The 27289-nt window shown below is 46.7% G+C and overlaps 2 protein-coding genes across 5 annotated transcripts in view; both read right to left on the bottom strand.

Annotated features, from left to right (window-relative positions):
• The window catches only part of zgc:55943 (uncharacterized protein LOC406337 homolog), a 178991-nt gene extending 166783 nt beyond the window's left edge, over positions 1–12208 (bottom strand). The window contains exon 1 of one of the 4 annotated variants that reach the window (XM_060928021.1): positions 12188–12208. The gene's annotated coding sequence lies outside the window, so the exon portion shown is untranslated. Of the gene's footprint in view, positions 1–11548; positions 11799–12187 lie in introns of those variants that run through there. The other 3 variants (XM_060928012.1, XM_060928003.1, XM_060927994.1) reach the window with 3 other exon arrangements.
• Positions 12209–15204: 2996 nt separating this feature from the next.
• On the bottom strand, positions 15205–26345 carry imp3 (IMP U3 small nucleolar ribonucleoprotein 3). The gene is made up of 7 exons (XM_060927973.1): positions 26143–26345; positions 24605–24712; positions 21924–21998; positions 21692–21771; positions 20857–20908; positions 16352–16424; positions 15205–16222 (listed from the first exon to the last, which is right to left on the bottom strand). Exons 1-7 carry the CDS (start codon positions 26277–26279, stop codon positions 16196–16198), a joined length of 552 nt encoding a protein of 183 aa, XP_060783956.1. The 5' UTR covers positions 26280–26345; the 3' UTR covers positions 15205–16195.
• Positions 26346–27289: the final 944 nt, after the last annotated feature.

The following is a 27289-nucleotide window of genomic DNA, read 5'->3' as shown; positions in this document are numbered from 1 at the left end:
TGTGAGGAGCTGTGTGTGTGTGTGAGTGTGTGAGGAGCTGTGTGTGTGTGTGAGTGTGTGAGGAGCTGTGTGTGTGTGTGGTGTGTGTGTGAGTGTGTGAGGAGCTGTGTGTGTGTGTGAGGAGCTGTGTGTGTGAGTGTGTGTGTGTGAGTGTGTGAGGAGCTGTGTGTGTGTGTGTGGGTGTGAGGAGCTGTGTGTGTGTGTGAGTGTGTGAGGAGCTGTGTGTGTGTGTGTGTGAGTGTGTGTGTGTGTGTGTGAGGAGCTGTGTGTGTGTGTGTGTGTGAGTGTGTGAGGAGCTGTGTGTGTGTGTGAGTGTGTGAGGAGCTGTGTGTGTGTGTGAGTGTGTGAGGAGCTGTGTGTGTGTGTGAGTGTGTGAGGAGCTGTGTGTGTGTGTGTGTGAGAGTGTGTGAGGAGCTGTGTGTGTGTGTGTGAGGAGCTGTGTGTGTGAGTGTGTGAGGAGCTGTGTGAGTGTGTGAGGAGCTGTGTGTGTGTGTGAGGAGCTGTGTGTGTGTGTGAGTGTGTGAGGAGCTGTGTGTGAGTGTGTGAGGAGCTGTGTGTGTGTGTGAGTGTGTGAGGAGCTGTGTGTGTGTGTGAGTGTGTGAGGAGCTGTGTGTGTGTGTGTGAGGAGCTGTGTGTGTGTGTGTGAGGAGCTGTGTGTGTGTGTGTGAGGAGCTGTGTGTGTGTGTGAGTGTGTGAGGAGCTGTGTGTGTGTGTGTGTGTGTGTGTGAGAGGAGCTGTGTGTGTGTGTGTGTGAGTGTGTGAGGAGCTGTGTGTGTGTGTGTGAGGAGCTGTGTGTGAGTGTGTGAGGAGCTGTGTGTGTGTGTGTGAGGAGCTGTGTGTGAGTGTGTGAGGAGCTGTGTGTGAGTGTGTGAGGAGCTGTGTGTGAGTGTGTGAGGAGCTGTGTGTGAGTGTGTGAGGAGCTGTGTGTGAGTGTGTGAGGAGCTGTGTGTGTGAGTGTGTGAGGAGCTGTGTGTGAGTGTGTGAGGAGCTGTGTGTGTGTGTGTGAGGAGCTGTGTGTGTGTGTGTGAGGAGCTGTGTGTGTGTGTGAGTGTGTGAGGAGCTGTGTGTGTGTGTGTGTGTGTGTGTGAGAGGAGCTGTGTGTGTGTGTGTGTGAGTGTGTGAGGAGCTGTGTGTGTGTGTGTGAGGAGCTGTGTGTGAGTGTGTGAGGAGCTGTGTGTGTGTGTGTGAGGAGCTGTGTGTGAGTGTGTGAGGAGCTGTGTGTGAGTGTGTGAGGAGCTGTGTGTGAGTGTGTGAGGAGCTGTGTGTGAGTGTGTGAGGAGCTGTGTGTGAGTGTGTGAGGAGCTGTGTGTGTGAGTGTGTGAGGAGCTGTGTGTGAGTGTGTGAGGAGCTGTGTGTGAGTGTGTGAGGAGCTGTGTGTGAGTGTGTGAGGAGCTGTGTGTGAGTGTGTGAGGAGCTGTGTGTGAGTGTGTGAGGAGCTGTGTGTGAGTGTGTGAGGAGCTGTGTGTGAGTGTGTGAGGAGCTGTGTGTGAGTGTGTGAGGAGCTGTGTGTGTGAGTGTGTGAGGAGCTGTGTGTGTGAGGAGCTGTGTGTGTGAGGAGCTGTGTGTGTGAGGAGCTGTGTGTGTGAGGAGCTGTGTGTGAGTGTGTGAGGAGCTGTGTGTGTGAGGAGCTGTGTGTGTGAGGAGCTGTGTGTGTGAGGAGCTGTGTGTGTGAGGAGCTGTGTGTGAGTGTGTGAGGAGCTGTGTGTGTGAGGAGCTGTGTGTGTGAGGAGCTGTGTGTGTGAGGAGCTGTGTGTGTGAGGAGCTGTGTGTGTGAGGAGCTGTGTGTGAGTGTGTGAGGAGCTGTGTGTGTGTGTGTGAGGAGCTGTGTGTGTGTGTGAGTGTGTGAGGAGCTGTGTGTGTGTGTGTGTGTGTGTGTGAGAGGAGCTGTGTGTGTGTGTGTGTGAGTGTGTGAGGAGCTGTGTGTGTGTGTGTGAGGAGCTGTGTGTGAGTGTGTGAGGAGCTGTGTGTGTGTGTGTGAGGAGCTGTGTGTGAGTGTGTGAGGAGCTGTGTGTGTGTGTGTGGAGCTGTGTGTGAGTGTGTGAGGAGCTGTGTGTGAGTGTGTGAGGAGCTGTGTGAGTGTGTGTGTGTGTGTGTGTGTGAGTGAGTGTGTGAGGAGCTGTGTGTGTGAGGAGCTGTGTGTGTGAGGAGCTGTGTGTGTGAGGAGCTGTGTGTGAGTGTGTGAGGAGCTGTGTGTGTGTGTGTGAGGAGCTGTGTGTGTGTGTGTGAGGAGCTGTGTTGAGTGTGTGAGGAGCTGTGTGTGTGTGTGTGTGTGAGGAGCTGTGTGTGAGTGTGTGAGGAGCTGTGTGTGAGTGTGTGAGGAGCTGTGTGTGAGTGTGTGAGGAGCTGTGTGTGAGGAGCTGTGTGTGAGTGTGTGAGGAGCTGTGTGTGTGAGGAGCTGTGTGTGTGAGGAGCTGTGTGTGTGAGTGTGTGAGGAGCTGTGTGTGTGAGGAGCTGTGTGTGTGAGGAGCTGTGTGTGAGTGTGTGAGGAGCTGTGTGTGAGTGTGTGAGGAGCTGTGTGTGAGTGTGTGAGGAGCTGTGTGTGTGTGTGTGTGTGTGTGTGTGTGTGTGTGTGTGAGTGTGTGAGGAGCTGTGTGTGTGTGTGTGTGTGTGAGGAGCTGTGTGTGTGTGTGAGTGTGTGAGGAGCTGTGTGTGTGTGTGTGTGTGTGAGTGTGTGAGGAGCTGTGTGTGTGTGTGTGTGTGTGAGTGTGTGAGGAGCTGTGTGTGTGTGTGTGTGAGTGTGTGAGGAGCTGTGTGTGTGTGTGTGAGTGTGTGAGGAGCTGTGTGTGTGTGTGTGTGTGAGTGTGTGAGGAGCTGTGTGTGTGTGAGTGAGCTGTGTGTGTGTGTGAGTGTGTGAGGAGCTGTGTGTGTGTGTGAGTGTGTGAGGAGCTGTGTGTGTGTGTGAGTGTGTGAGGAGCTGTGTGTGTGTGTGTGAGGAGCTGTGTGTGTGTGTGTGAGGAGCTGTGTGTGTGTGTGAGTGTGTGAGGAGCTGTGTGTGTGTGTGTGTGTGTGTGTGTGTGTGTGTGTGAGAGGAGCTGTGTGTGTGTGTGTGTGAGTGTGTGAGGAGCTGTGTGTGTGTGTGTGAGGAGCTGTGTGTGAGTGTGTGAGGAGCTGTGTGTGTGTGTGTGAGGAGCTGTGTGTGAGTGTGTGAGGAGCTGTGTGTGTGTGTGTGAGGAGCTGTGTGTGAGTGTGTGAGGAGCTGTGTGTGAGTGTGTGAGGAGCTGTGTGTGAGTGTGTGAGGAGCTGTGTGTGTGTGTGTGTGTGTGTGTGTGTGTGTGTGTGTGTGTGTGAGTGTGTGAGGAGCTGTGTGTGTGTGTGTGAGTGTGTGAGGAGCTGTGTGTGTGTGTGTGTGTGAGTGTGTGAGGAGCTGTGTGTGTGTGTGTGTGAGTGTGTGAGGAGCTGTGTGTGTGTGTGTGTGTGAGTGTGTGAGGAGCTGTGTGTGTGTGAGAGCTGTGTGTGTGTGTGAGTGTGTGAGGAGCTGTGTGTGTGTGTGTGTGTGAGGAGCTGTGTGTGTGTGTGAGTGTGTGAGGAGCTGTGTGTGAGTGTGTGAGGAGCTGTGTGTGTGTGTGTGAGGAGCTGTGTGTGAGTGTGTGAGGAGCTGTGTGTGTGTGTGTGAGGAGCTGTGTGTGTGTGTGAGTGTGTGAGGAGCTGTGTGTGTGTGTGTGTGTGTGTGTGAGAGGAGCTGTGTGTGTGTGTGTGAGTGTGTGAGGAGCTGTGTGTGTGTGTGTGAGGAGCTGTGTGTGAGTGTGTGAGGAGCTGTGTGTGTGTGTGTGAGGAGCTGTGTGTGAGTGTGTGAGGAGCTGTGTGTGTGTGTGTGAGGAGCTGTGTGTGAGTGTGTGAGGAGCTGTGTGTGAGTGTGTGAGGAGCTGTGTGTGAGTGTGTGAGGAGCTGTGTGTGAGTGTGTGAGGAGCTGTGTGTGAGTGTGTGAGGAGCTGTGTGAGTGTGTGAGGAGCTGTGTGTGAGTGTGTGAGCTGTGTGTGAGTGTGTGAGGAGCTGTGTGTGTGAGTGTGTGAGGAGCTGTGTGTGAGTGTGTGAGGAGCTGTGTGTGAGTGTGTGAGGAGCTGTGTGTGAGTGTGTGAGGAGCTGTGTGTGTGAGGAGCTGTGTGTGAGTGTGTGTGAGGAGCTGTGTGTGTGAGGAGCTGTGTGTGAGGAGCTGTGTGTGTGAGGAGCTGTGTGTGAGTGTGTGAGGAGCTGTGTGTGAGTGTGTGAGGAGCTGTGAGTGTGTGTGTGTGTGTGTGTGTGTGTGAGTGTGTGAGGAGCTGTGTGTGTGTGAGTGTGTGTGTGAGGAGCTGTGTGTGAGTGTGTGAGGAGCTGTGTGTGTGGTGTGTGAGGAGCTGTGTGTGTGTGTGTGAGGAGCTGTGTGTGAGTGTGTGAGGAGCTGTGTGTGTGTGTGTGTGTGAGAGCTGTGTGTGAGTGTGTGAGGAGCTGTGTGTGAGTGTGTGAGGAGCTGTGTGTGTGAGGAGCTGTGTGTGTGAGGAGCTGTGTGTGTGAGTGTGTGTGTGAGGAGCTGTGTGTGTGTGAGGAGCTGTGTGTGAGTGTGTGAGCTGTGTGTGAGTGTGTGAGGAGCTGTGTGTGTGTGTGTGAGTGTGTGAGGAGCTGTGTGTGAGTGTGTGTGTGTGTGAGTGTGTGAGGAGCTGTGTGTGAGTGTGTGTGTGTGAGTGTGTGAGGAGCTGTGTGTGTGTGTGTGTGTGTGAGTGTGTGAGGAGCTGTGTGTGTGAGTGTGTGAGGAGCTGTGTGTGTGTGTGTGTGTGAGTGTGTGAGGAGCTGTGTGTGTGTGTGTGTGTGTGTGAGGAGCTGTGTGTGTGTGTGTGTGTGAGTGTGTGAGGAGCTGTGTGTGTGTGTGTGAGGAGCTGTGTGTGTGTGTGTGTGTGAGTGTGTGAGGAGCTGTGTGTGTGTGTGTGTGTGTGAGGAGCTGTGTGTGTGTGTGAGTGTGTGAGGAGCTGTGTGTGTGTGTGTGTGAGTGTGTGAGGAGCTGTGTGTGTGTGTGTGTGTGTGAGGAGCTGTGTGTGTGTGTGTGTGAGAGGAGCTGTGTGTGTGTGTGTGTGTGAGAGGAGCTGTGTGTGTGTGAGTGTGTGAGGAGCTGTGTGTGTGTGTGTGTGTGTGAGGAGCTGTGTGTGTGTGTGTGTGTGAGGAGCTGTGTGTGTGTGTGTGTGAGTGTGTGAGGAGCTGTGTGTGTGTGAGGAGCTGTGTGTGTGTGTGAGTGTGTGAGGAGCTGTGTGTGTGTGTGTGTGTGTGAGTGTGTGAGGAGCTGTGTGTGTGTGTGAGTGTGTGAGGAGCTGTGTGTGTGTGTGTGAGTGTGTGAGGAGCTGTGTGTGTGTGTGTGTGAGTGTGTGAGGAGCTGTGTGTGTGTGTGTGAGTGTGTGAGAGCTGTGTGTGTGTGTGTGTGAGTGTGTGAGGAGCTGTGTGTGTGTGTGTGTGAGTGTGTGAGGAGCTGTGTGTGTGTGTGTGTGAGGTGTGAGGAGCTGTGTGTGTGTGTGTGTGAGTGTGTGAGGAGCTGTGTGTGTGTGTGTGTGAGGAGCTGTGTGTGTGTGTGTGAGGAGCTGTGTGTGTGTGTGTGTGTGAGTGTGTGAGGAGCTGTGTGTGTGTGTGTGTGAGGAGCTGTGTGTGTGTGTGTGAGTGTGTGAGGAGCTGTGTGTGTGTGTGTGTGTGTGTGTGTGAGGAGCTGTGTGTGTGTGTGTGTGAGTGTGTGAGGAGCTGTGTGTGTGTGTGTGTGAGTGTGTGAGGAGCTGTGTGTGTGTGTGTGTGAGTGTGTGAGGAGCTGTGTGTGTGTGTGTGTGTGAGAGGAGCTGTGTGTGTGTGTGTGTGAGGAGCTGTGTGTGTGTGTGTGTGTGAGGAGCTGTGTGTGTGAGTGTGTGAGGAGCTGTGTGTGTGTGTGTGTGAGTGTGTGAGGAGCTGTGTGTGTGTGTGTGAGTGTGTGAGGAGCTGTGTGTGTGTGAGTGTGTGAGGAGCTGTGTGTGTGTGTGTGTGTGAGGAGCTGTGTGTGTGTGTGTGTGAGTGTGTGAGGAGCTGTGTGTGTGTGTGTGTGAGTGTGTGAGGAGCTGTGTGTGTGTGAGTGTGTGAGGAGCTGTGTGTGTGTGTGAGTGTGTGAGGAGCTGTGTGTGTGTGTGAGTGTGTGAGGAGCTGTGTGTGTGTGTGAGTGTGTGAGGAGCTGTGTGTGTGTGTGTGTGAGTGTGTGAGGAGCTGTGTGAGGAGCTGTGTGTGAGTGTGTGAGGAGCTGTGTGTGAGTGTGTGAGGAGCTGTGTGTGTGAGTGTGTGAGGAGCTGTGTGTGTGAGTGTGTGAGGAGCTGTGTGTGAGTGTGTGAGGAGCTGTGTGTGAGTGTGTGAGGAGCTGTGTGTGTGTGTGTGTGAGAGGAGCTGTGTGTGTGTGTGTGTGTGAGAGGAGCTGTGTGTGTGTGTGTGTGTGTGTGTGAGGAGCTGTGTGTGTGTGTGTGTGTGAGGAGCTGTGTGTGTGTGTGAGTGTGTGAGGAGCTGTGTGTGTGTGTGAGTGTGTGAGGAGCTGTGTGTGTGGTGTGAGTGTGTGAGGAGCTGTGTGTGTGTGTGTGTGAGTGTGTGAGGAGCTGTGTGTGTGTGTGTGTGAGTGTGTGAGGAGCTGTGTGTGTGTGTGTGTGAGTGTGTGAGGAGCTGTGTGTGTGTGTGTGTGAGGAGCTGTGTGTGTGTGTGTGTGAGGAGCTGTGTGTGTGTGTGTGTGTGTGTGAGTGTGTGAGGAGCTGTGTGTGTGTGTGTGTGTGAGGAGCTGTGTGTGTGTGTGTGTGTGTGTGTGTGAGGAGCTGTGTGTGTGTGTGTGTGTGTGTGAGGAGCTGTGTGTGTGTGTGTGTGAGTGTGTGAGGAGCTGTGTGTGTGTGTGTGTGAGTGTGTGAGGAGCTGTGTGTGTGTGTGTGTGTGAGAGGAGCTGTGTGTGTGTGTGTGTGAGAGGAGCTGTGTGTGTGTGTGTGTGTGAGAGGAGCTGTGTGTGTGTGAGTGTGTGAGGAGCTGTGTGTGTGTGTGTGTGAGTGTGTGAGGAGCTGTGTGTGAGTGTGTGAGGAGCTGTGTGTGTGTGTGTGAGGAGCTGTGTGTGTGTGTGTGTGAGGAGCTGTGTGTGAGTGTGTGAGGAGCTGTGTGTGAGTGTGTGAGGAGCTGTGTGTGTGTGTGTGAGGAGCTGTGTGTGTGTGTGAGGAGCTGTGTGTGAGTGTGTGAGGAGCTGTGTGTGTGTGTGTGAGGAGCTGTGTGTGAGTGTGTGAGGAGCTGTGTGTGTGTGTGAGTGTGTGAGGAGCTGTGTGTGTGTGTGTGTGAGAGCTGTGTGTGTGTGTGTGTGAGGAGCTGTGTGTGTGTGTGTGTGTGTGAGTGTGTGAGGAGCTGTGTGTGTGTGTGTGTGTGAGGAGCTGTGTGTGTGTGTGTGTGTGTGTGAGGAGCTGTGTGTGTGTGTGTGTGTGTGTGAGGAGCTGTGTGTGTGTGTGTGTGAGTGTGTGTGTGTGTGTGAGTGTGTGAGGAGCTGTGTGTGTGTGTGTGTGTGAGGAGCTGTGTGTGTGTGTGTGTGAGGGAGCTGTGTGTGTGTGTGTGTGTGAGAGGAGCTGTGTGTGTGTGTGTGTGTGAGAGGAGCTGTGTGTGTGTGTGTGTGTGTGTGTGTGAGAGAGCTGTGTGTGTGTGAGTGTGTGAGGAGCTGTGTGTGTGTGTGAGTGTGAGGAGCTGTGTGTGTGTGTGTGTGTGTGAGGAGCTGTGTGTGTGTGTGTGTGTGTGAGGAGCTGTGTGTGTGTGTGTGTGTGAGTGTGAGGAGCTGTGTGTGTGTGTGTGTGAGTGTGTGAGCTGTGTGTGTGTGAGTGTGTGAGGAGCTGTGTGTGTGTGTGTGTGAGTGTGTGAGGAGCTGTGTGTGTGTGTGTGTGAGGAGCTGTGTGTGTGTGTGTGTGAGTGTGTGAGGAGCTGTGTGTGTGTGTGTGTGTGAGTGTGTGAGGAGCTGTGTGTGTGTGTGTGTGAGTGTGTGAGGAGCTGTGTGAGGAGCTGTGTGTGTGAGTGTGTGAGGAGCTGTGTGTGTGTGTGTGTGAGTGTGTGAGGAGCTGTGTGTGGGTGTGTGTGAGTGTGTGAGGAGCTGTGTGTGAGTGTGTGAGGAGCTGTGTGGTGTGTGAGTGTGTGAGGAGCTGTGTGTGTGTGTGTGTGAGTGTGTGAGGAGCTGTGTGAGGAGCTGTGTGTGAGTGTGTGAGGAGCTGTGTGTGAGTGTGTGAGGAGCTGTGTGTGTGAGTGTGTGAGGAGCTGTGTGTGTGAGTGTGTGAGGAGCTGTGTGTGAGTGTGTGAGGAGCTGTGTGTGAGTGTGTGAGGAGCTGTGTGTGAGTGTGTGAGGAGATGTGTGTGAGTGTGTGAGGAGATGTGTGTGTGTGTGTGAGGAGCTGTGTGTGAGTGTGTGAGGAGCTGTGTGTGTGTGTGTGAGGAGCTGTGTGTGAGTGTGAGAGGAGCTGTGTGTGTGTGTGAGTGTGTGAGGAGCTGTGTGTGTGTGTGTGTGAGGAGCTGTGTGTGTGAGTGTGTGAGGAGCTGTGTGTGTGTGTGTGTGTGAGGAGCTGTGTGTGTGTGTGTGTGAGTGTGTGAGGAGCTGTGTGTGTGTGTGTGTGTGTGTGAGGAGCTGTGTGTGTGTGTGTGTGAGTGTGTGAGGAGCTGTGTGTGTGTGTGTGTGTGAGAGGAGCTGTGTGTGTGTGTGTGTGTGAGAGGAGCTGTGTGTGTGTGTGTGTGTGAGAGGAGCTGTGTGTGTGTGTGTGTGTGTGTGTGAGGAGCTGTGTGTGTGTGTGTGTGTGTGAGGAGCTGTGTGTGTGTGTGAGTGTGTGAGGAGCTGTGTGTGTGTGTGAGTGTGTGAGGAGCTGTGTGTGTGTGTGTGTGTGTGGAGCTGTGTGTGTGTGTGTGTGTGTGGAGCTGTGTGTGTGTGTGTGTGTGTGTGTGTGTGTGTGTGAGTGTGTGAGGAGCTGTGTGTGTGTGTGTGTGAGTGTGTGAGGAGCTGTGTGTGTGTGTGAGTGTGTGAGGAGCTGTGTGTGTGTGTGTGTGTGTGAGTGTGTGAGGAGCTGTGTGTGTGTGTGAGTGTGTGAGGAGCTGTGTGTGTGTGTGTGTGTGTGTGTGAGTGTGTGAGGAGCTGTGTGTGTGTGTGTGTGTGTGAGTGTGTGAGGAGCTGTGTGTGTGTGTGTGTGAGTGTGTGAGGAGCTGTGTGAGGAGCTGTGTGTGAGTGTGTGAGGAGCTGTGTGTGAGTGTGTGAGGAGCTGTGTGTGTGAGTGTGTGAGGAGCTGTGTGTGAGTGTGTGAGGAGCTGTGTGTGAGTGTGTGAGGAGCTGTGTGTGAGTGTGTGAGGAGATGTGTGTGAGTGTGTGAGGAGATGTGTGTGTGTGTGTGAGGAGCTGTGTGTGTGTGTGTGAGGAGCTGTGTGTGAGTGTGTGAGGAGCTGTGTGTGTGTGTGTGAGGAGCTGTGTGTGAGTGTGAGAGGAGCTGTGTGTGTGTGTGAGTGTGTGAGGAGCTGTGTGTGAGTGTGTGAGGAGCTGTGTGTGTGTGTGAGTGTGTGAGGAGCTGTGTGTGTGTGTGAGTGTGTGAGGAGCTGTGTGTGTGTGTGTGTGTGTGTGAGTGTGTGAGGAGCTGTGTGTGTGTGTGTGTGAGTGTGTGAGGAGCTGTGTGTGTGTGTGTGTGAGTGTGTGAGGAGCTGTGTGTGTGTGTGTGTGTGTGTGTGTGTGAGGAGCTGTGTGTGTGTGTGTGTGTGTGAGGAGCTGTGTGTGTGTGTGTGAGGAGCTGTGTGTGAGTGTGTGAGGAGCTGTGTGTGTGTGTGTGTGTGTGAGTGAGTGTGTGAGGAGCTGTGTGTGTGTGTGAGTGTGTGAGGAGCTGTGTGTGTGTGTGAGTGTGTGAGGAGCTGTGTGTGTGTGTGAGTGTGTGAGGAGCTGTGTGTGTGTGTGAGTGTGTGAGGAGCTGTGTGTGTGTGTGAGTGTGTGAGGAGCTGTGTGTGTGTGTGAGTGTGTGTGTGTGTGTGTGTGTGAGTGTGTGAGGAGCTGTGTGTGTGTGTGTGTGTGAGTGTGTGAGGAGCTGTGTGTGTGTGTGTGTGTGTGAGTGTGTGAGGAGCTGTGTGTGTGTGTGTGTGAGGAGCTGTGTGTGTGTGTGTGTGTGTGAGGAGCTGTGTGTGTGTGTGTGAGGAGCTGTGTGTGTGTGTGTGTGTGAGGAGCTGTGTGTGTGTGTGTGTGTGAGGAGCTGTGTGTGTGTGTGTGTGTGAGTGTGTGAGGAGCTGTGTGTGTGTGTGTGTGAGTGTGTGAGGAGCTGTGTGTGAGTGTGTGAGGAGCTGTGTGTGTGTGTGTGTGTGTGTGAGTGAGTGTGTGAGGAGCTGTGTGTGTGTGTGAGTGTGTGAGGAGCTGTGTGTGTGTGTGAGTGTGTGAGGAGCTGTGTGTGTGAGTGAGTGTGTGAGGAGCTGTGTGTGTGAGTGAGTGTGTGAGGAGCTGTGTGTGTGAGTGAGTGTGTGAGGAGCTGTGTGTGTGTGTGTGTGTGTGAGTGTGTGAGGAGCTGTGTGTGTGTGTGTGAGTGTGTGAGGAGCTGTGTGTGTGTGTGAGTGTGTGAGGAGCTGTGTGTGTGTGTGAGTGTGTGAGGAGCTGTGTGTGTGTGTGAGGAGCTGTGTGTGTGTGTGTGTGTGTGAGTGAGTGTGTGAGGAGCTGTGTGTGTGTGTGAGGAGCTGTGTGTGTGTGTGAGGAGCTGTGTGTGTGTGTGTGTGTGTGTGTGTGAGTGTGTGAGGAGCTGTGTGTGTGTGTGAGTGTGTGAGGAGCTGTGTGTGTGTGTGAGTGTGTGAGGAGCTGTGTGTGTGTGTGTGTGTGTGTGAGTGAGTGTGTGAGGAGCTGTGTGTGTGTGTGAGGAGCTGTGTGTGTGTGTGAGGAGCTGTGTGTGTGTGTGTGTGTGTGTGAGTGTGTGAGGAGCTGTGTGTGTGTGTGAGTGTGTGAGGAGCTGTGTGTGTGTGTGAGTGTGTGAGGAGCTGTGTGTGTTTGTGTGTGTGTGTGAGTGAGTGTGTGAGGAGCTGTGTGTGTGTGTGTGTGTGTGTGTGTGTGTGAGGAGCTGTGTGTGTGTGTGTGTGTGTGTGTGTGAGGAGCTGTGTGTGTGTGTGTGTGTGTGAGGAGCTGTGTGTGTGTGTGTGAGGAGCTGAGTGTGTGTGTGTGTGTGTGTGTGTGAGGAGCTGAGTGTGTGTGTGTGTGTGTGTGTGTGTGTGTGTGTGTGTGAGGAGCTGTGTGTGTGTGTGTGTGTGAGAGAGTGTGAGTGTGTGTGAGAGGAGCTGAGTGTGTGTGTGTGAGTGTGTGTGAGAGTGTGTGTGTGTGTGTGTGAGGAGCTGTGTGTGTGTGTGTGTGAGAGAGTGTGAGTGTGTGTGAGAGGAGCTGAGTGTGTGTGTGTGAGTGTGTGTGAGAGTGTGTGTGTGTGTGTGTGAGGAGCTGAGTGTGTGTGTGTGAGAGTGTGTGTGTGTGTGTGTGTGTGAGAGAGTGTGAGTGTGTGAGAGTGTGTGTGTGTGTGAGAGAGTGTGAGAGAGTGTGTGTGTGTGTGTTGTGTAAGAGGCGGCGGTGAAACAGCAGCGAGCAAAAACAACAATGAAAACAAACATGCCACTGTCTGTCTCTCTTCCAGCCCCGGAACCGCAAACCCGCCTGCAGCGCTCCGCACCGCTCCGCTCCCTCCGCTCTTCCCCCAGACACTCGCTCACCTTCGGCCGGGACTCCCGGGTTCAGCGGGAACTCTCACAATCCGCACAGACTAATCCTCCCTCAGCGCCCTGCGCGTGAATCCAGCCGCAGCACCACTCAGCCACACACCGGAGCGCCGCGTCCCGAGCCCCCTCTCACCCACTCTGTAGGCGCCCTACACACTGTGTGTCGGATCAGAGCACGAGCACTACTTCGCGCACTTCCTGTTCATTCGGAACACATCCAGGCTGTAACGAGTATTCCATTTAAATCCTCTTTCCGTTGTTTGTCGTTTCACATCCACACACAAAAAAATTCACATTGTTTATATTTTCATAACATAATTTAATACGTCGTGTATCATTACTTTATTTCTGATGTTTGTGAAATGATCCGATTATTAGACTAGCTAACGTTATTTACAATTAATGTCAGGATGGTAAATAAACGAACAAATCAAGTTTAATATAATCTAAACCTATACTCATGTAGGAAATATATATATATAGATTTTTTTAAAGAATAAGAAAAGGAAACTGTTAAACAAAATCTTTCCACCTCGCAAAATTATCACAGGAACGTTTGGACGGCCAGAGCGATCCGGGGACAGAATTTAACATGACACACTTCCGTTACTGATTGTTTACTTCCGGTTCTGATTGGGGAAAAATCTTTTCGAAAATAATCAGAATGTATCAGATAAAATACCCCAAGGTAAAAAAATAATTTATAAACTTTATAAGCAAAAAATATACCTATGTGTTTACGAAATAAAATCAATCCAAATTGGAGTAATTTTACGTCCACGTGGCAACCGGAAGTACTTCTGTTGACAAATTAAAGTTATATTCTAATAAAACGAGTTTGGTGTTAATACTTGCTTTCGAGGAAATTGATTTTAAGGCAGTTTACAGCCCCATCCTTTTTAATTAAATCTACACGTTCTTTCCATAATGACATGGTTTCAGAAGTGTTGGAACATTAAATTATTCTAGTCTCTTTAAACATTTGTCCTAATTTTGTAATTTGTATCCATGAAGGTGACCTGGAGCTAAAACCATGCTGATTTCACACCCCTGTTCCTGTAGAAACTTCATGCACACCAGAAGAAGAAAGTTAAATGCTGAAAAGTTGACTTTTTGATAAGACCTCTCTGACAGCATGCACAGCTGTTCTGATATTTACGCAGATAAACAGCCTGTTAATGTTCACAGCGATGCCACTGAAATCTCACATCAACTCAGCTTATCTGAAACATTGCTTTTGTACAACCCCGATTCCAAAAAAGTTGGGACAAAGTACAAATTGTAAATAAAAACGGAATGCAATAATTTACAAATCTCAAAAACTGATATTGTGTTCACAGTAGAACATAGACAACATATCAAATGTCGAAAGTGAGACATTTTGAAATTTCATGCCAAATATTGGCTCATTTGAAATTTCATGACAGCAACACATCTCAAAAAAGTTGGGACAGGGGCAATAAGAGGCTGGAAAAGTTAAAGGGACAAAAAAGGAACAGCTGGAGGACCAAATTGCAACTCATTAGGTCAATTGGCAATAGGTCATTAACATGACTGGGGATAAAAAGAGCATCTTGGAGTGGCAGCAGCTCTCAGAAGTAAAGATGGGAAGAGGATCACCAATCCCCCTAATTCTGCGCCGACAAATAGTGGAGCAATATCAGAAAGGAGTTCGACAGTGTAAAATTGGAAAGAGTTTGAACATATCATCTACAGTGCATAATATCATCAAAAGATTCAGAGAATCTGGAAGAATCTCTGTGCGTAAGGGTCAAGGCCGGAAAACCATACCGGGTGCCTGTGATCTTCGGGCCCTTAGACAGCACTGCATCACATACAGGCATGCTTCTGTATTGGAAATCACAAAATGGGCTCAGGAATATTTCCAGATAACATTATCTGTGAACACAATTCACCGTGCCATCCGCCGTTGCCAGCTAAAACTCTATAGTTCAAAGAAGAAGCCGTATCTAAACATGATCCAGAAGCGCAGACGTCTTCTCTGGGCCAAGGCTCATTTAAAATGGACTGTGGCAAAGTGGAAAACTGTTCTGTGGTCAGACGAATCAAAATGTGAAGTTCTTTATGGAAATCAGGGACGCCGTGTCATTCGGACTAAAGAGGAGAAGGACGACCCGAGTTGTTATCGGCGCTCAGTTCAGAAGCCTGCATCTCTGATGGTATGGGGTTGCATTAGTGTGTGTGGCATGGGCAGCTTACACATCTGGAAAGACACCATCAATGCTGAAAGGTATATCCAGGTTCTAGAGCAACATATGCTCCCATCCAGACGACGTCTCTTTCAGGGAAGACCTTGCATTTTCCAACATGATAATGCCAAACAACATACTGCATCAATTACAGCATCATGGCTGCGTAGAAGAAGGGTCCGGGTACTGAACTGGCCAGCCTGCAGTCCAGATCTTTCACCCATAGAAAACATTTGGTGCATCATAAAACAGAAGATACGACAAAAAAGACCTAAGACGGTTGAGCAACTAGAATCCTACATTAGACAAGAATGGGTTAACATTCCTATCCCTAAACTTGACCAACTTGTCTCCTCAGTCCCCAGACGTTTACAGACTGTTGTAAAGAGAAAAGGGGATGTCTCACAGTGGGAAACATGGCCTTGTCCCAACTTTTTTGAGATGTGTTGTCATGAAATTTAAAATCACCTAATTTCTCTCTTTAAATGATACATTTTCTCAGTTTAAACATTTGATATGTCATCTATGTTCTATTCTGAATAAAATATGGAATTTTGAAACTTCCACATCATTGCATTCCGTTTTTATTCACAATTTGTACTTTGTCCCAACTTTTTTGGAATCGGGGTTATACATGTGTGAGACACACTTTCACACACACTCATTTACCTGCTGAGCTCCTGGTGCTGATTGAGATTCAGGTTTTGTGTAATTTTTTTTTATTTGAAAGCAGCCCTGAAATTAACAATTCAACAAGTAAAAAGCAAGACTGATTCCCTTCCAAGGGCACATCTTTGTGTAGTAGTTCATCTGCTGTGATGGTTTTCTACACTTGTGAGCACAGCTGCGCTCTGATGTTAGTTAACACGTAGTGACCTAAACATCACAGTATAAAATTTTTCATTTCTAAAGTTTCCTGTAACCAGAACTCAGGGAGCAGAACCACGTCTCCGATGCTGAGGTGAAACCGCTCCCTGAATCTCTTTTCTCCTGACTGTTCCCTTTAGGGTTCGCCCCAGCGGATAATATCCCTCCATCTCTTCCTGTCCTCTCTATCTTGTCCTCATTCACCACATCCATAAATCTCATCTCTTTTCCTTCTACCTGCCGACTCCATCTCCAGCATTCTTTTCCCAGTAAACCCTGGATCTCTCCTCTGTACATATTCAAACCATCTCAAAGTCACCTCTCTGACTTTGTCTCCAAGCTGTCCTACATGTCCTGTCCTTCTAATATACTCCTCATTTCCAAAAATAATCCCTGAATCTACTTTTAAAGTTGCAGTGTGTGATGTTTGCAAGCATTTCTATATAGTAACATCATTTTACAGACACAGTAGAAACATTAGTCGTTTTAATATTTCCATGTAGAACATTTGGCTCATGTCTTTATTCTTTATTGATACATGTGTATTTCTGGCCCTGAAACAAGCTCCACCCTTTTTTTCCCCCCTTAAAAGGCAACTCAAGGAATGTATTTGTTTTCAGAGCTGGAATTTGATGAACTTTCTCTTTGCTCTAATCTGTGAGTTTATACTGATGACCAGATTACACTAAACACATGACCACCTTCAGCCAATCAAATTTCAGCAGGCATTTAATTAGGTTAACTCTGTGGCCTTTTTAAAGTTAGATGCAATTTCGCAAGGTGCTACTTTCGAAAGACACCACTGAGCTGATCGCCTCTTCGGGCTTTGTTTGGAGAATTTTATTTAAGCAAACGATGATGTCTTTGAGCTTCACGTACGGTATGGACAGTATGGACATATTTGAAACGCCACGGAGTTTGGACCGTTCTATTAAAACGTGTTTTATGAAGCAGTTCTTTATCCTGAACATTAGCATGCGAGCTAACGGACTGAGCGGGGGACACAGCGCTATGACAGACAGCTCTGATATGACCTTCATTTAAATTTACATCTTTGAAGAAACAATTTTTTTCTTTCAATTATCACAAACAAAACATGACCATTCTTGAACAATATCCGTTACCTGAAATAATGTAATGCATCGTCATGTTAAAAATAAAATATTCCACAGTGTTTAAATAAAGATGTTTATATTTAGACGGAAAACGTGCTTTCTAAACTGTCCATGACAACGTTCAAAATTTTATCTTCATATCAAATCTCTTTCACCTTACAACACGAGAGCAGTGTGTAAACTCTCTAAATGGAACACTCTCCTGTTCACGTGTGTGAATGTGTTTCTTCGCAGGAATGTGTTGATGGTGTGTGTTTGCTCTCCACGTTGTTCGTCTGAGTGCAGATCCCGAGCAGCTCCCGAGTCCCTGCTCCGATTCCGCTGATGGCTGAAATCACGACAGCAGCTTTAAACCACGAGATCAAAGTCATCTCGCTAGAGAGAGAGAGAGAGAGAGAGAGTTACAGGAGGACACTGAGCAAAACCAGAGACAGAGCGACAGCTTGACACTAAAAACAGAACAACTCGGAGACAGCAGTGGTGTTTTTCCAGCTCGCGTCCTACCTCTTCATTGTAATTCATGACATGTTGCTTGATCTTGGATGAGTCCACCCAGGTCACAAAGTCCTCCATGTTCCTGTTCAGAAGATGAGACATTAAAACCTGGAAACGATAGCAAGCAATCGCTAATCTAGCGCATCTATACGGCACTGATCTCATCGAGCTCGTAGCCTATTCCCTGTTGTCCAAGCCGCCATTTGACCAGATCCACCGTGTGGACTTGGTTTACGTATTAAGTAGGGATGTTAACCGATGACCGTTTGACCGGTGGTTGACTGAATCAACCGGTTAATTTTTTTTGGCTGTTGGTTAAAAAAAAAAATCAATCGTTTTGAAGCTGCCGATTTTGGAGCGGAGAACCTGGAATTCTGTGTTGTAAACGCTTGGGGCGTGCCATGCGGTGTAAGGACGACAGCTGACAAATCAGAAACACCCATTCAGTCATGTCCCGCCCTCCCCAGTTGAAAACAGCTGCCACTCAGCGAAAGAAAAGTGTAGACACAGGCTTTTTAGCTTACAAATTACTTTTCCGTTTTTTTTTTTATTATTATTAGAAGGCACATGGAGTTTAGTCCTGCCTTGGCCAGTGCATTCTGAAAGTATGTTTCGGTCTGTAGCCAACAACGCATGTTATTGCAGATCATATCTCTCCACACAAACTAAAGGCGCAGATGCCGACTTTTTCACGGCTGAATCGTACAGATCCGATTTTTTTTTTAAGGGGGGGGGGGGGGGTGTTGGAGTGTCTGAATAATTTCAGAGTAAATTCTGTATTAAAATTACTAAATAAGCAAATGCCGTTGAAATCATTCAGACACTCCAACGCCCCCCCCCCCTTAAAAAAAAATCGGATCTGCACAATTCAGCAGTGAAAAAGGCGGCATCCGCCAAAAGCCGCGCCGTTTGCATCCCTGTTAAACTCATAGGTTAACCGACTTTAACCGGCTAATGAGGCTCGGTGGTCGGTCAAGATTTTTTTTTAGTTTTCGCCATCCCTAGTATTAAACCGTTGTATTGGATCAAACTTGCCCCAAGAAAGTATGTCCTGACTCCTCCCCCTGCTCTTATTTTCTCAACTTCTTTATAGCGCTTCCTCTTATACTGTTATTGTTTTTCTTCCTTTTCCAGTTCGGTCTCTGATCATTTTTTTGAGCAGCACTTTCACTACTATAATTATTTTATTTCAGTTTTTCTCTTATACACTGTATCCTTCTCTTCCTTTCTGTGTAGGACAGGTGCTGAAACGGGATCATTTTCTCATGCGGTTTGCTGTTTTCACTTCATTCTCAGTCATGTGAAAATTCTCCGTGCAGACGCTCATTTCAGTTTCCAAACCTGTCATTGTTTAACTCTTGAATATTTTCTATAGTCAATAAAAACCTTATAATCTCTGCTTCCCAAAGAAATGTATCTGGTTAAGATCTGGTCAGTGCTTTGGGAGTAACGGCAGGTTGAAGTCGGTACAACAGAGTAAAAACTCTGCTCACGCGACATCAGGAAACTGAAAGCGGTCAGGCTCTCTCTCTCGCTCTTCTGATCAGTTTCCTACTGGATTACTCATCAATATCAATCAGATCACTTTTATTGATAGTGATGTTCTCTCGCTCTCACTGTTTCTGATGAAGGATTCAGCAAAATTTTCCCTCTGCTAGTTTTGATGTTATGATTCACAGGAGACTTTGCAGTGAGTTTTCGTAGCTTTACCTACTTATTTTTTTCAAATCAAACTGATTCCTGTAAATAAATCACTATTTTAGAATAGAACTGGAGTTGTTCTGATGAAAAAATACTGAGATCTTAGTGGTTGGAATGAGATTTTTTAAAAAAAACGGAAGTCAGAAACGTGAGTGTTGATTTCAGTTCGGTTAATCTGAATTGTTTATCGGATGTGGCTCAAACAGTTTTTTCGAGACTCGCCTTGAAAGCTGTGAATATTAATCGAAATAATCATTTATATTCTTTCATATAAACACTAGTAGGCCTTACTGAGAAATACAAAGGGCACAAAGAGGGGATTAGAAATAATATTACTTTGAGTGTACAGATTTAACATTTTTTACATAATTACCATAATACTAGTTTTTAAAACTTTGTATTCAGTATACAACCGTCTATGTGCTGCCAATTTCCATGTAAATATCTTGAAAAATATAAAAGTTATGAAGAAAAAACATTTGATCTCATTGGTTAATGAGGCCCATTTTGGACCATGTCATCCTCAGACAGAATATTACGGCAGTTTAATAAAAATTAAGCCATTTTTTCAAATCTTTGAATTTGTAATATCTCAAGAACGGATAAATGTATTTTAACTGTGTAAAAAGGATGTTGTTCTGAATTCAGTGAAAGCAGTTTCAAGGAATTTGGATTGAATTTACTTGCATGCCAGTTAAAATTTAAATAAATAAATAAAAATAAAATTCGTGCAATTGAAACAGACAACCACGCCCATTTTGTCAGTTTGTGCAAGTGGGCGTGGCGTGTGGAGATGATCTTATCAGACCATCCACATTGTCAACTGTGATGAGCCTTTGATAAATGAAAATTACTGACCAAACTAAAATGATAACACGTCCCTTTTTATGTGCATCCGTCAGTGAATAACACACAGACACAGTTTTGTGGCGTTTCCTCGGCAGAGACACGACCGCACCGATCCGATGTGTGCGGGTAATATGGTGGTCAGATGGCTTCACCCTGACTGACCAATGAGCTCTCCACATATTGTACGCAGAGATCAGTGGTGTGAACTAGCATAGCATGAGAACGCTAGTGAAAGTTATGCTAGCTCAGGCTGCTGCAAGTTGCATTTGACCTTTTCTTCTTGTGTGTGCGTGCACTTTAATTTTTTTTTTAATACAACCCCGATTCCAAAAAAGTTGGGACAAAGTACAAATTGTAAATAAAAACGGAATCCAATGATGTGGAAGTTTCAAAGTTCCATATTTTATTCAGAATAGAACATAGATGACATATCAAATGTTTAAACTGAGAAAATGTATCATTTAAAGAGAAAAATTAGGTGATTTTAAATTTCATGACAACAACACATCTCAAAAAAGTTGGGACAAGGCCATGTTTCCCACTGTGAGACATCCCCTTTTCTCTTTACAACAGTCTGTAAACGTCTGGGGACTGAGGAGACAAGTTGCTCAAGTTTAGGGAGAGGAATGTTAACCCATTCTTGTCTAATGTAGGATTCTAGTTGCTCAACTGTCTTAGGTCTTTTTTGTCGTATCTTCCGTTTTATGATGCGCCAAATGTTTTCTATGGGTGAAAGATCTGGACTGCAGGCTGGCCAGTTCAGTACCCGGACCCTTCTTCTACGCAGCCATGATGCTGTAATTGATGCAGTATGTGGTTTGGCATTGTCATGTTGGAAAATGCAAGGTCTTCCCTGAAAGAGACGTCGTCTGGATGGGAGCATATGTTGCTCTAGAACCTGGATATACCTTTCAGCATTGATGGTGTCTTTCCAGATGTGTAAGCTGCCCATGCCACACGCACTAATGCAACCCCATACCATCAGAGATGCAGGCTTCTGAACTGAGCGCCGATAACAACTCGGGTCGTCCTTCTCCTCTTTAGTCCGAATGACACGGCGTCCCTGATTTCCATAAAGAACTTCACATTTTGATTCGTCTGACCACAGAACAGTTTTCCACTTTGCCACAGTCCATTTTAAATGAGCCTTGGCCCAGAGAAGACGTCTGCGCTTCTGGATCGTGTTTAGATACGGCTTCTTCTTTGAACTATAGAGTTTTAGCTGGCGACGGCGGATGGCACGGTGAACTGTGTTCACAGATAATGTTCTCTGGAAATATTCCTGAGCCCATTTTGTGATTTCCAATACAGAAGCATGCCTGTATGTGACGCAGTGCCGTCTAAGGGCCCGAAGATCACGGGCACCCGGTATGGTTTTCCGGCCTTGACCCTTACGCACAGAGATTCTTCCAGATTCTCTGAATCTTTTGATGATATTATGCACTGTAGATGATGATATGTTCAAACTCTCTGCAATTTTACACTGTCGAACTCCTTTCTGATATTGCTCCACTATTTGTCGGCGCAGAATTAGGGGGATTGGCGATCCTCTTCCCATCTTTACTTCTGAGAGCCGCTGCCACTCCAAGATGCTCTTTTTATTCCCAGTCATGTTAATGACCTATTGCCAATTGACCTAATGAGTTGCAATTTGGTCCTCCAGCTGTTCCTTTTTTGTCCCTTTAACTTTTCCAGCCTCTTATTGCCCCTGTCCCAACTTTTTTGAGATGTGTTGCTGTCATGAAATTTCAAATGAGCCAGTATTTGGCATGAAATTTCAAAATGTCTCACTTTCGACATTTGATATGTTGTCTATGTTCTATTGTGAATACAATATCAGTTTTTGAGATTTGTAAATTATTGCATTCCGTTTTTATTTACAATTTGTACTTTGTCCCAACTTTTTTGGAATCGGGGTTGTAAAAAAAAAAATAAATAAATAAAAAACAGCAAATTCACCTGACCTTGTGACCAGAAACGCGGGATCTGTGATGATCTCCGGTCCTACACGAATGTCTGGAACTGAGTGAAGGAAGCTTGCAAAAAATTAAACAAATCATCAAAGCCGATGCGCCTCATGAGCCTGATCTTTATTATATTCCTGTTCATCTCTGGCATGATGTTTACGTCACTGCTGCTCCAGTTTTCTCCTCAAGGTTCAGGTCTCTAAACAGGTTCTTCCAGCAGGACTCGTATTTGTGGCGAAGCCTCAGGTGATGTACAACTCATGTTTATTTAGAGAACACCACCCAGGTTCACACACACTTCATTATTAATGGTGACCTTGATGGATTATTGGTTCTATGAGAACAAGCAGAAGCACAGAACTGCCGCAAACACACAGTTTCAGAACTTTAATCTATCAGTCAATCACCGACGGCTCAGCTCTGTGCTTCGGCTGCGTTTTATTTCAGATAAAAAGCAGCCGTAAAATTTACATTTCATACCTGAATGATCCCAGGCCCCGCTCACATTCCAATGCTGGTCATACACTGCTATCAGGCACACACGCTAAGATTTATAGCTGATAAAGGGATCAGCTTATGACTCCAGATGTGCATCAATAAATCAACTTTAAAAACAAATTTCTATTCGACTTCAGCGCGGACGAATTCTCATCTCATTCTAACCACAAGCAAGTTAAACTCATTTGACGAAAACTTGGAGAGTGACTTTACAAGCGCTGAACGCTTCCTAAGCAGTGATCAGATGCTCAAGGAAATGTGGTTAGGGCTAGAAATCTGTCAATCTTTGAAAGGAAAAAAACAAAACAAAAAACCCCCGTCCTGTGAAGGATACGTCCCTGTTCGATGAAAGTGATGGCGTTCTTCATGTTCTGAGCCATGCGCAGTTTCAGCATCACCCACGGCAACCGTCTCCTGGATGGACATCAAACACATCAAAGTTCACATGTGCAGCCAGGCAACAGTGCGATGAACATCAGAATGAGGTAGGCGTGGTCTCAGTGATCTCTCAGAAGGAACAGGGGCTATACAGGAGAGGGTACAGATACAACACACACACCACGTACCTGCAGAAGGATGAAGCCGTGACGTTGTTAGCGAGAGCCAGACTCTGTTTGGTGGGGATCAGGCCAGCGCTGTAGCTGTTGGTGAGAGACACTGTGTGAACGTTCGGGCTCAGTTATTCAGAGGATAAGAAAATATACCGAGTTCCTGGAGCACTGCGTGTCTCAGCAAGAGGAGTCAACCCTCTGGGGTCGAGAGCTTCTTCAGCGAAGCTCGACAGGTTTAGAACGAGTAGGTCATGTATTGAGATAAATATCTTCACGAGTTTTTATCACATAAACATGATAAACTTACTGACAGAACTTTACACTTTCCTCTGTGCCCACTGACAAGATTATAGCTTTAAATTCCCTAGATTAGATGGAACTCGTCCCCTTCCTCAGTCACACCGGAGTCGGAGCGCTGAGCGCCCACTTACACATTCATAAAAGACTGTTCCCATGGTAACGGCATGATCATCACTTTCACTCTTTCAGTTTTGATTGGTTTCTTTCTCGCGGTGGGAACGCCCACCGTAAACAGGATACAACCTGTCAGACGGAGTTCAGGCTATCTGGAGGTAAAACTTGTTGCAAGATGGCACGCGGATTTTATGCGCTTCGGATGATTCAGGACAGCGATTCAATTCATGAGTCATTTAACGATTCAGGACGGCAATTAAATTTCAGGACAGCGATTCAATTCATGATTCAGGAGGGCGATTCAGTTCATGATTCAGGAGGGCGATTCAGTTCATGATTCAGGAGGGCGATTCAGTTCATGATTCAGGAGGGCGATTCAGTTCATGATTCAGTTCATGATTCAGGACGGCGATTCAGTTCATGATTCAGGGCGGCGATTCAGTTCATGATTCAGGGCGGCGATTCAGTTCATGATTCAGGGCGGCGATTCAGTTCATGATTCAGGGCGGCGATTCAGTTCATGATTCAGGGCGGCGATTCAGTTCATGATTCAGGGCGGCGATTCAGTTCATGATTCAGGGCGGCGATTCAGTTCATGATTCAGGGCGGCGATTCAGTTCATGATTCAGGGCGGCGATTCAGTTCATGATTCAGGGCGGCGATTCAGTTCATGATTCAGGGCGGCGATTCATTTCATGATTCAGGACGGCGATTCATTTCATGATTCAGGACGGCGATTCATTTCATGATTCAGGACGGTGATTCATTTCATGATTCAGGACGGCGATTCATTTCAACCTTGAGAATTGCAACACTGATGAACGGTGCCTTTTTTTTTTCTTTGACTCAATCCAGCTGAAGATCAGCTCGAGTAAGTGTAAATATTTCTCCTATTTCTGATGAGCAGATCGGCTGATGTGTGCGCTGTCGTGCAAACACAGGAAACATGACTGAGCAATTTTTTTTCCAGAGTTAAAATTATTTTCCTCAAAAATAGTTAATTTTACTCTATTTTGAGTTGAGAGAGTAAAATTTGGAGTTGGCGCAAAATTACAGGAGTAACTGTGTAACAGAGTTGACTGTGGCTCTGAACGGAGTAAAACAGTACAGGAGTGCTATTCAAGACCCACGGAATCGAGTCAAATACCAAAATAAAAAGTCAAATAGCAGATAAATGAAGCTGCTGTAAAAAGCAGGTTTAGAACTGTGTTCGAAAACATGCCCTGACCCACTGGGACTCGACCTGATGGGATTAAGAGTTGGCAGTGGGAGGGGTTCTCACTCTTCTCATTGAATGGAATGGAATTTTTTTTACTCTTCTCATTGAATCCCCCTCCCACTGCCAACCCTTCATCCCAAAACAACAGGAGAATTTTTTGATGGCCAGTTAATTCTCCAAATCAGTGGAGCAGATTTAAGTTTTTGTGCTTGATCCATTCCTCAGACTGAACAGAATCACCTCACCTCAACTCAACTGACCAAAACGGTTCGACACAATGGGTACGGTCATGTTTTTACACACATTCCAACACAATTCTAAAACTGCTTTTTACAACATCTTCATTTATCTGGCTTTTTTTTTTTTAAGTACAATCATGACATACAGACTACAGAGATATTACTGTAGCTGAACTTGTACTGAATACAAAAAAAAAAGTACTGAGAGTTTGAAAATACTGCTTAGATTTGTTGAAAGTGGCAACATCAGAGCATATTAAACTCATTAGAGTGTCAGAAAACACCCTCAGACCCCAGAGGGATAAACTCTATTCAGCTGTGTGATCAGGGAAACGGTTAGTGCTGACAAATCACGGCCAAAACAATTAACACCAATCACCTGTTGGTCGTAAGAAACTCCTCGTAGACACAGTGAGGCACGTTACTCTTTTCAATGCAAACATTAAGCTCATAACTAATAAACACATGAAGTGTTGATTATTTTCCCATAACAGTACATCCCTAAAGTGCTTTATTCCTCTTTACGCTGCAGCAATTAAAATTTTTAACTTCTTAAAGACCAATAGGTCATACTTTAAATCGGTTTCTCGTCCTATTTCATGTTGCGAAAGAAGTTACCTCCTGTTATCACCCACGTTAGAGCAGCGATAAGCAGTCAGTCATTCCTTCACTTTCTTCTCTCGCAGCTTGTCATGTTACTGAGAAAGAAACCGGAGACTTCTTCCAGAAACGTTCTGTTCATATAGAAACGATAACGCGTCAATCCTAAATAAACCTGCGCTCCTGTGACGGAAAATTACCCAAGACCTTCTCACAGGACGTACAGTTTCTCCAGCAGCTGCGCCGTGCTCTGAGCTCTGAAGCCATCTTTCTCATCCAGGTCGCGGATTTTCTGCGCCAGTTCCCGGATGTTGCGACTCAGTTTGTTGTACCTACAGGAAATATAACAACACGTTCTAACACCAGGTAACTCACCATAATAAGAAACCACCCGTGCCCAAATACCCGATTTTGACCCATTCTGTGCTCCATATCAATTAAAACCATTGTAGCCTTCAGAGTCGGCGTGTACTCTCTGGCAGAGCAGCCAGGATTTATAAAGACAGGTTCAGTACGCATGCGATAACGTGAGGTTGTGCGTTTCGGGTCTTTGTGGGTGGAAGAAAGCAGGCAGGCCAAATGAAAACCCGTATATGCGTGTGGATTTTCAGCGTCTCGTTTTGTTCTTGTGAAGCTAAAAGGCCTCTGCATGCTCTTGCGACAAGGCTTTCGCAGATAGCTTTTCGCAGACAGTTGTAATTTATCGTTGAGCAGGGAGTAATAGGCGTGCGCGATGTTATTCACCGGCACAACGCAAGGGGGCGCGAAGTCGCTAGGAGTAGTTGGTGGGTGTGGTTAGTGGAGTGTTTATCCTCTGGTTACTTATAATGACTAGAACTGGAGTCGTATAGATGTCCGTACTTCCTCGATCAACCGCTCTTCGTGCTGCTCCATCTTCGCTCGTGTTTTTAAAAATGCCGGTCATGAAAACAAAACAAACCGGGAAAGTAGGGAAGCGGAAGTGCGTGTACAGCGGATGTAGAGTGGACCAATCAGAGCCCTCTTGTCTGCGAGGCTTCTGCGGTGGTCACAATTTTTGGGAGGTGCGCGCAGAGCATCTGCGAAGGGGGGCGGCTACGCAGACGCTATCTGCGACACCGTCTGCGAGGACTGGGTTGTCAGCATAAATTGGCCTAAAGTGTGTTGGGGTTGAGTGGAGTCGCTTCACTGGTGACGAGGTACGTTTACAATCTACACAACATGACTTTTTGTATCCGTGTTAGCGTAATTAAATAGGAAGAATCAACAATGTGTCGGTTTATTAAATATTAATGAGCTAATTATAATTTACATTTTATAAGATTTAAATGAAATTGTACACAAAAAAACTTTCTGACAAGTCATTATAATACTCTTCATTTATGACAAACTGCAATACATTTCTAAAAAGGCTGTCACGATCTTAGCTTTTTTTTTTTTTTAGAGTTAAAATGTATTTTTGGAATCATGCAATAAAACCATGTTCACACCTGGTTCACACTTTTTTTTTTCTTCCGCAAACTGAAATATCGCGGTCTGTCCTGTGAAATATCGCGAGAACTCGAGTATCATCCGATTTATTTGTTAGCACCGTTAGCAGAGAACACACACACAGCGGTTTAAACATTCGCCATTTGTTAAGTTTTCTGTACGAACGACCTAAATACTGATATCCGACACTTTATAAATCGCTAATTGTGCTTTTAAAATGATAAACAACCAGTAAACCGTCCCCGTGCTAGTGAGTTAGCAACAGTTAGCCATGCACCGCGCGCGCACTCACTTGGTGTAATCTTCCCTCTTCTCGATGCGGAATTTCCGCAAAATTTTCACCTCGTGCAGATTATTATCCACTTCCCAATTAATAAAATCTACTTTCTTTAAGAGCTTCTGCTCGTGAAACTTTAATTTACGAACCATTTTCGTCTGAATAAACTGTCCCGAAACGACACGCTTTCTCGCAGGACGTGTCGTATTATGTTCGCTTTACGACACTGGTCCATTTGTATTGCGCATGCGTATCATTTTACGACGCTACACCGCGTTTGGTGGCAGTTCGTAATAACTTAGGTTTGAATAAAAAACAAAACAAACCGCTGATTTATTCTCGATATCCAACAAACAGCGACTTAAAAAAAAAAGAAGTTTATCTCCGTTAAGAATACCACAAAAAATAAGCACAAGATTGTATTTCTGGAATGTTTTCTGGATTTAAAATCTCCACTGTGTTCATGGCTTTTTGAATTAAACAGCTGATAAACTAATTGTCTTGGTTATTCCAACTAAATCATTAATGGTTATAGATCAGGGCTGGAAATTGGATGGCTTGTTTTGATGCACTCAATGGCCACTTTATTAGGAACACCCATACATGCACCTGCTTTCTGCAGTTCTCTAATCAGCTGATCACTTGATGCCTAAAATCATGCAGATACAAATCAAGAGCTTCAGTTAATGTTCAAACACCAGAATGGGAAAAATTGCGATCTCACAGTGAAACGTGACTTTCTTTCTTTCTTTCTTTCTTTCTTTCTTTCTTTCATTGTGGTATGGGTGATGGTTTGAGCCAGATGAGTATGATGTTTGAGTATTTCAGAAACTGCTGATGGGGCGGCACGGTGGTGTAGTGGTTAGCGTTGTCGCCTCACAGCAAGAAGGTCTGGGTTCGAGCCCAGCGGCCGGCGAGGGCCTTTCTGTGTGGAGTTTGCATGTTCTCCCCGTGTCCATGTGGGTTTCCTCCGGGTGCTCCGGTTTCCCCCACAGTCCAAAGACATGCAGGTTAGGTTAACTGGTGACTCTAAATTGACCGTAGGTGTGAATGTGAGTGTGTGTCAGCCCTGTGATGATCTGGCGACTTGTCCAGGGTGAACCCCGCCTTTCGCCCGTAGTCAGCTGGGATAGGCTCCAGCTTGCCTGCAACCCTGTAGAAC

The sequence above is a fragment of the Neoarius graeffei genome, chromosome 1 (genome assembly GCF_027579695.1).
Source record: "Neoarius graeffei isolate fNeoGra1 chromosome 1, fNeoGra1.pri, whole genome shotgun sequence".
Classification (NCBI taxonomy): Eukaryota; Metazoa; Chordata; class Actinopteri; order Siluriformes; family Ariidae; genus Neoarius; species Neoarius graeffei.
This window is presented reverse-complemented; position numbering and strand designations above follow the sequence as displayed.

What these genes read in the sequence shown, in the direction of transcription:
- imp3 (XM_060927973.1), bottom strand. Translation starts at nt 26,279, where the DNA reads ATGGTTCGTAAATTAAAGTTTCACGAGCAGAAGCTCTTAAAGAAAGTA. An exon ending in AAGAGGGAAGATTACACCAA is followed by an intron (nt 24,713 to 26,142) that starts GTGAGTGCGCGC and finishes TATTTCCTGTAG; the next exon opens with GTACAACAAACTGAGTCGCA. An exon ending in CACTTTCATCGAACAGGGAC is followed by an intron (nt 20,909 to 21,691) that starts GTATCCTTCACA and finishes ACTCAGTTCCAG; the next exon opens with ACATTCGTGTAGGACCGGAG.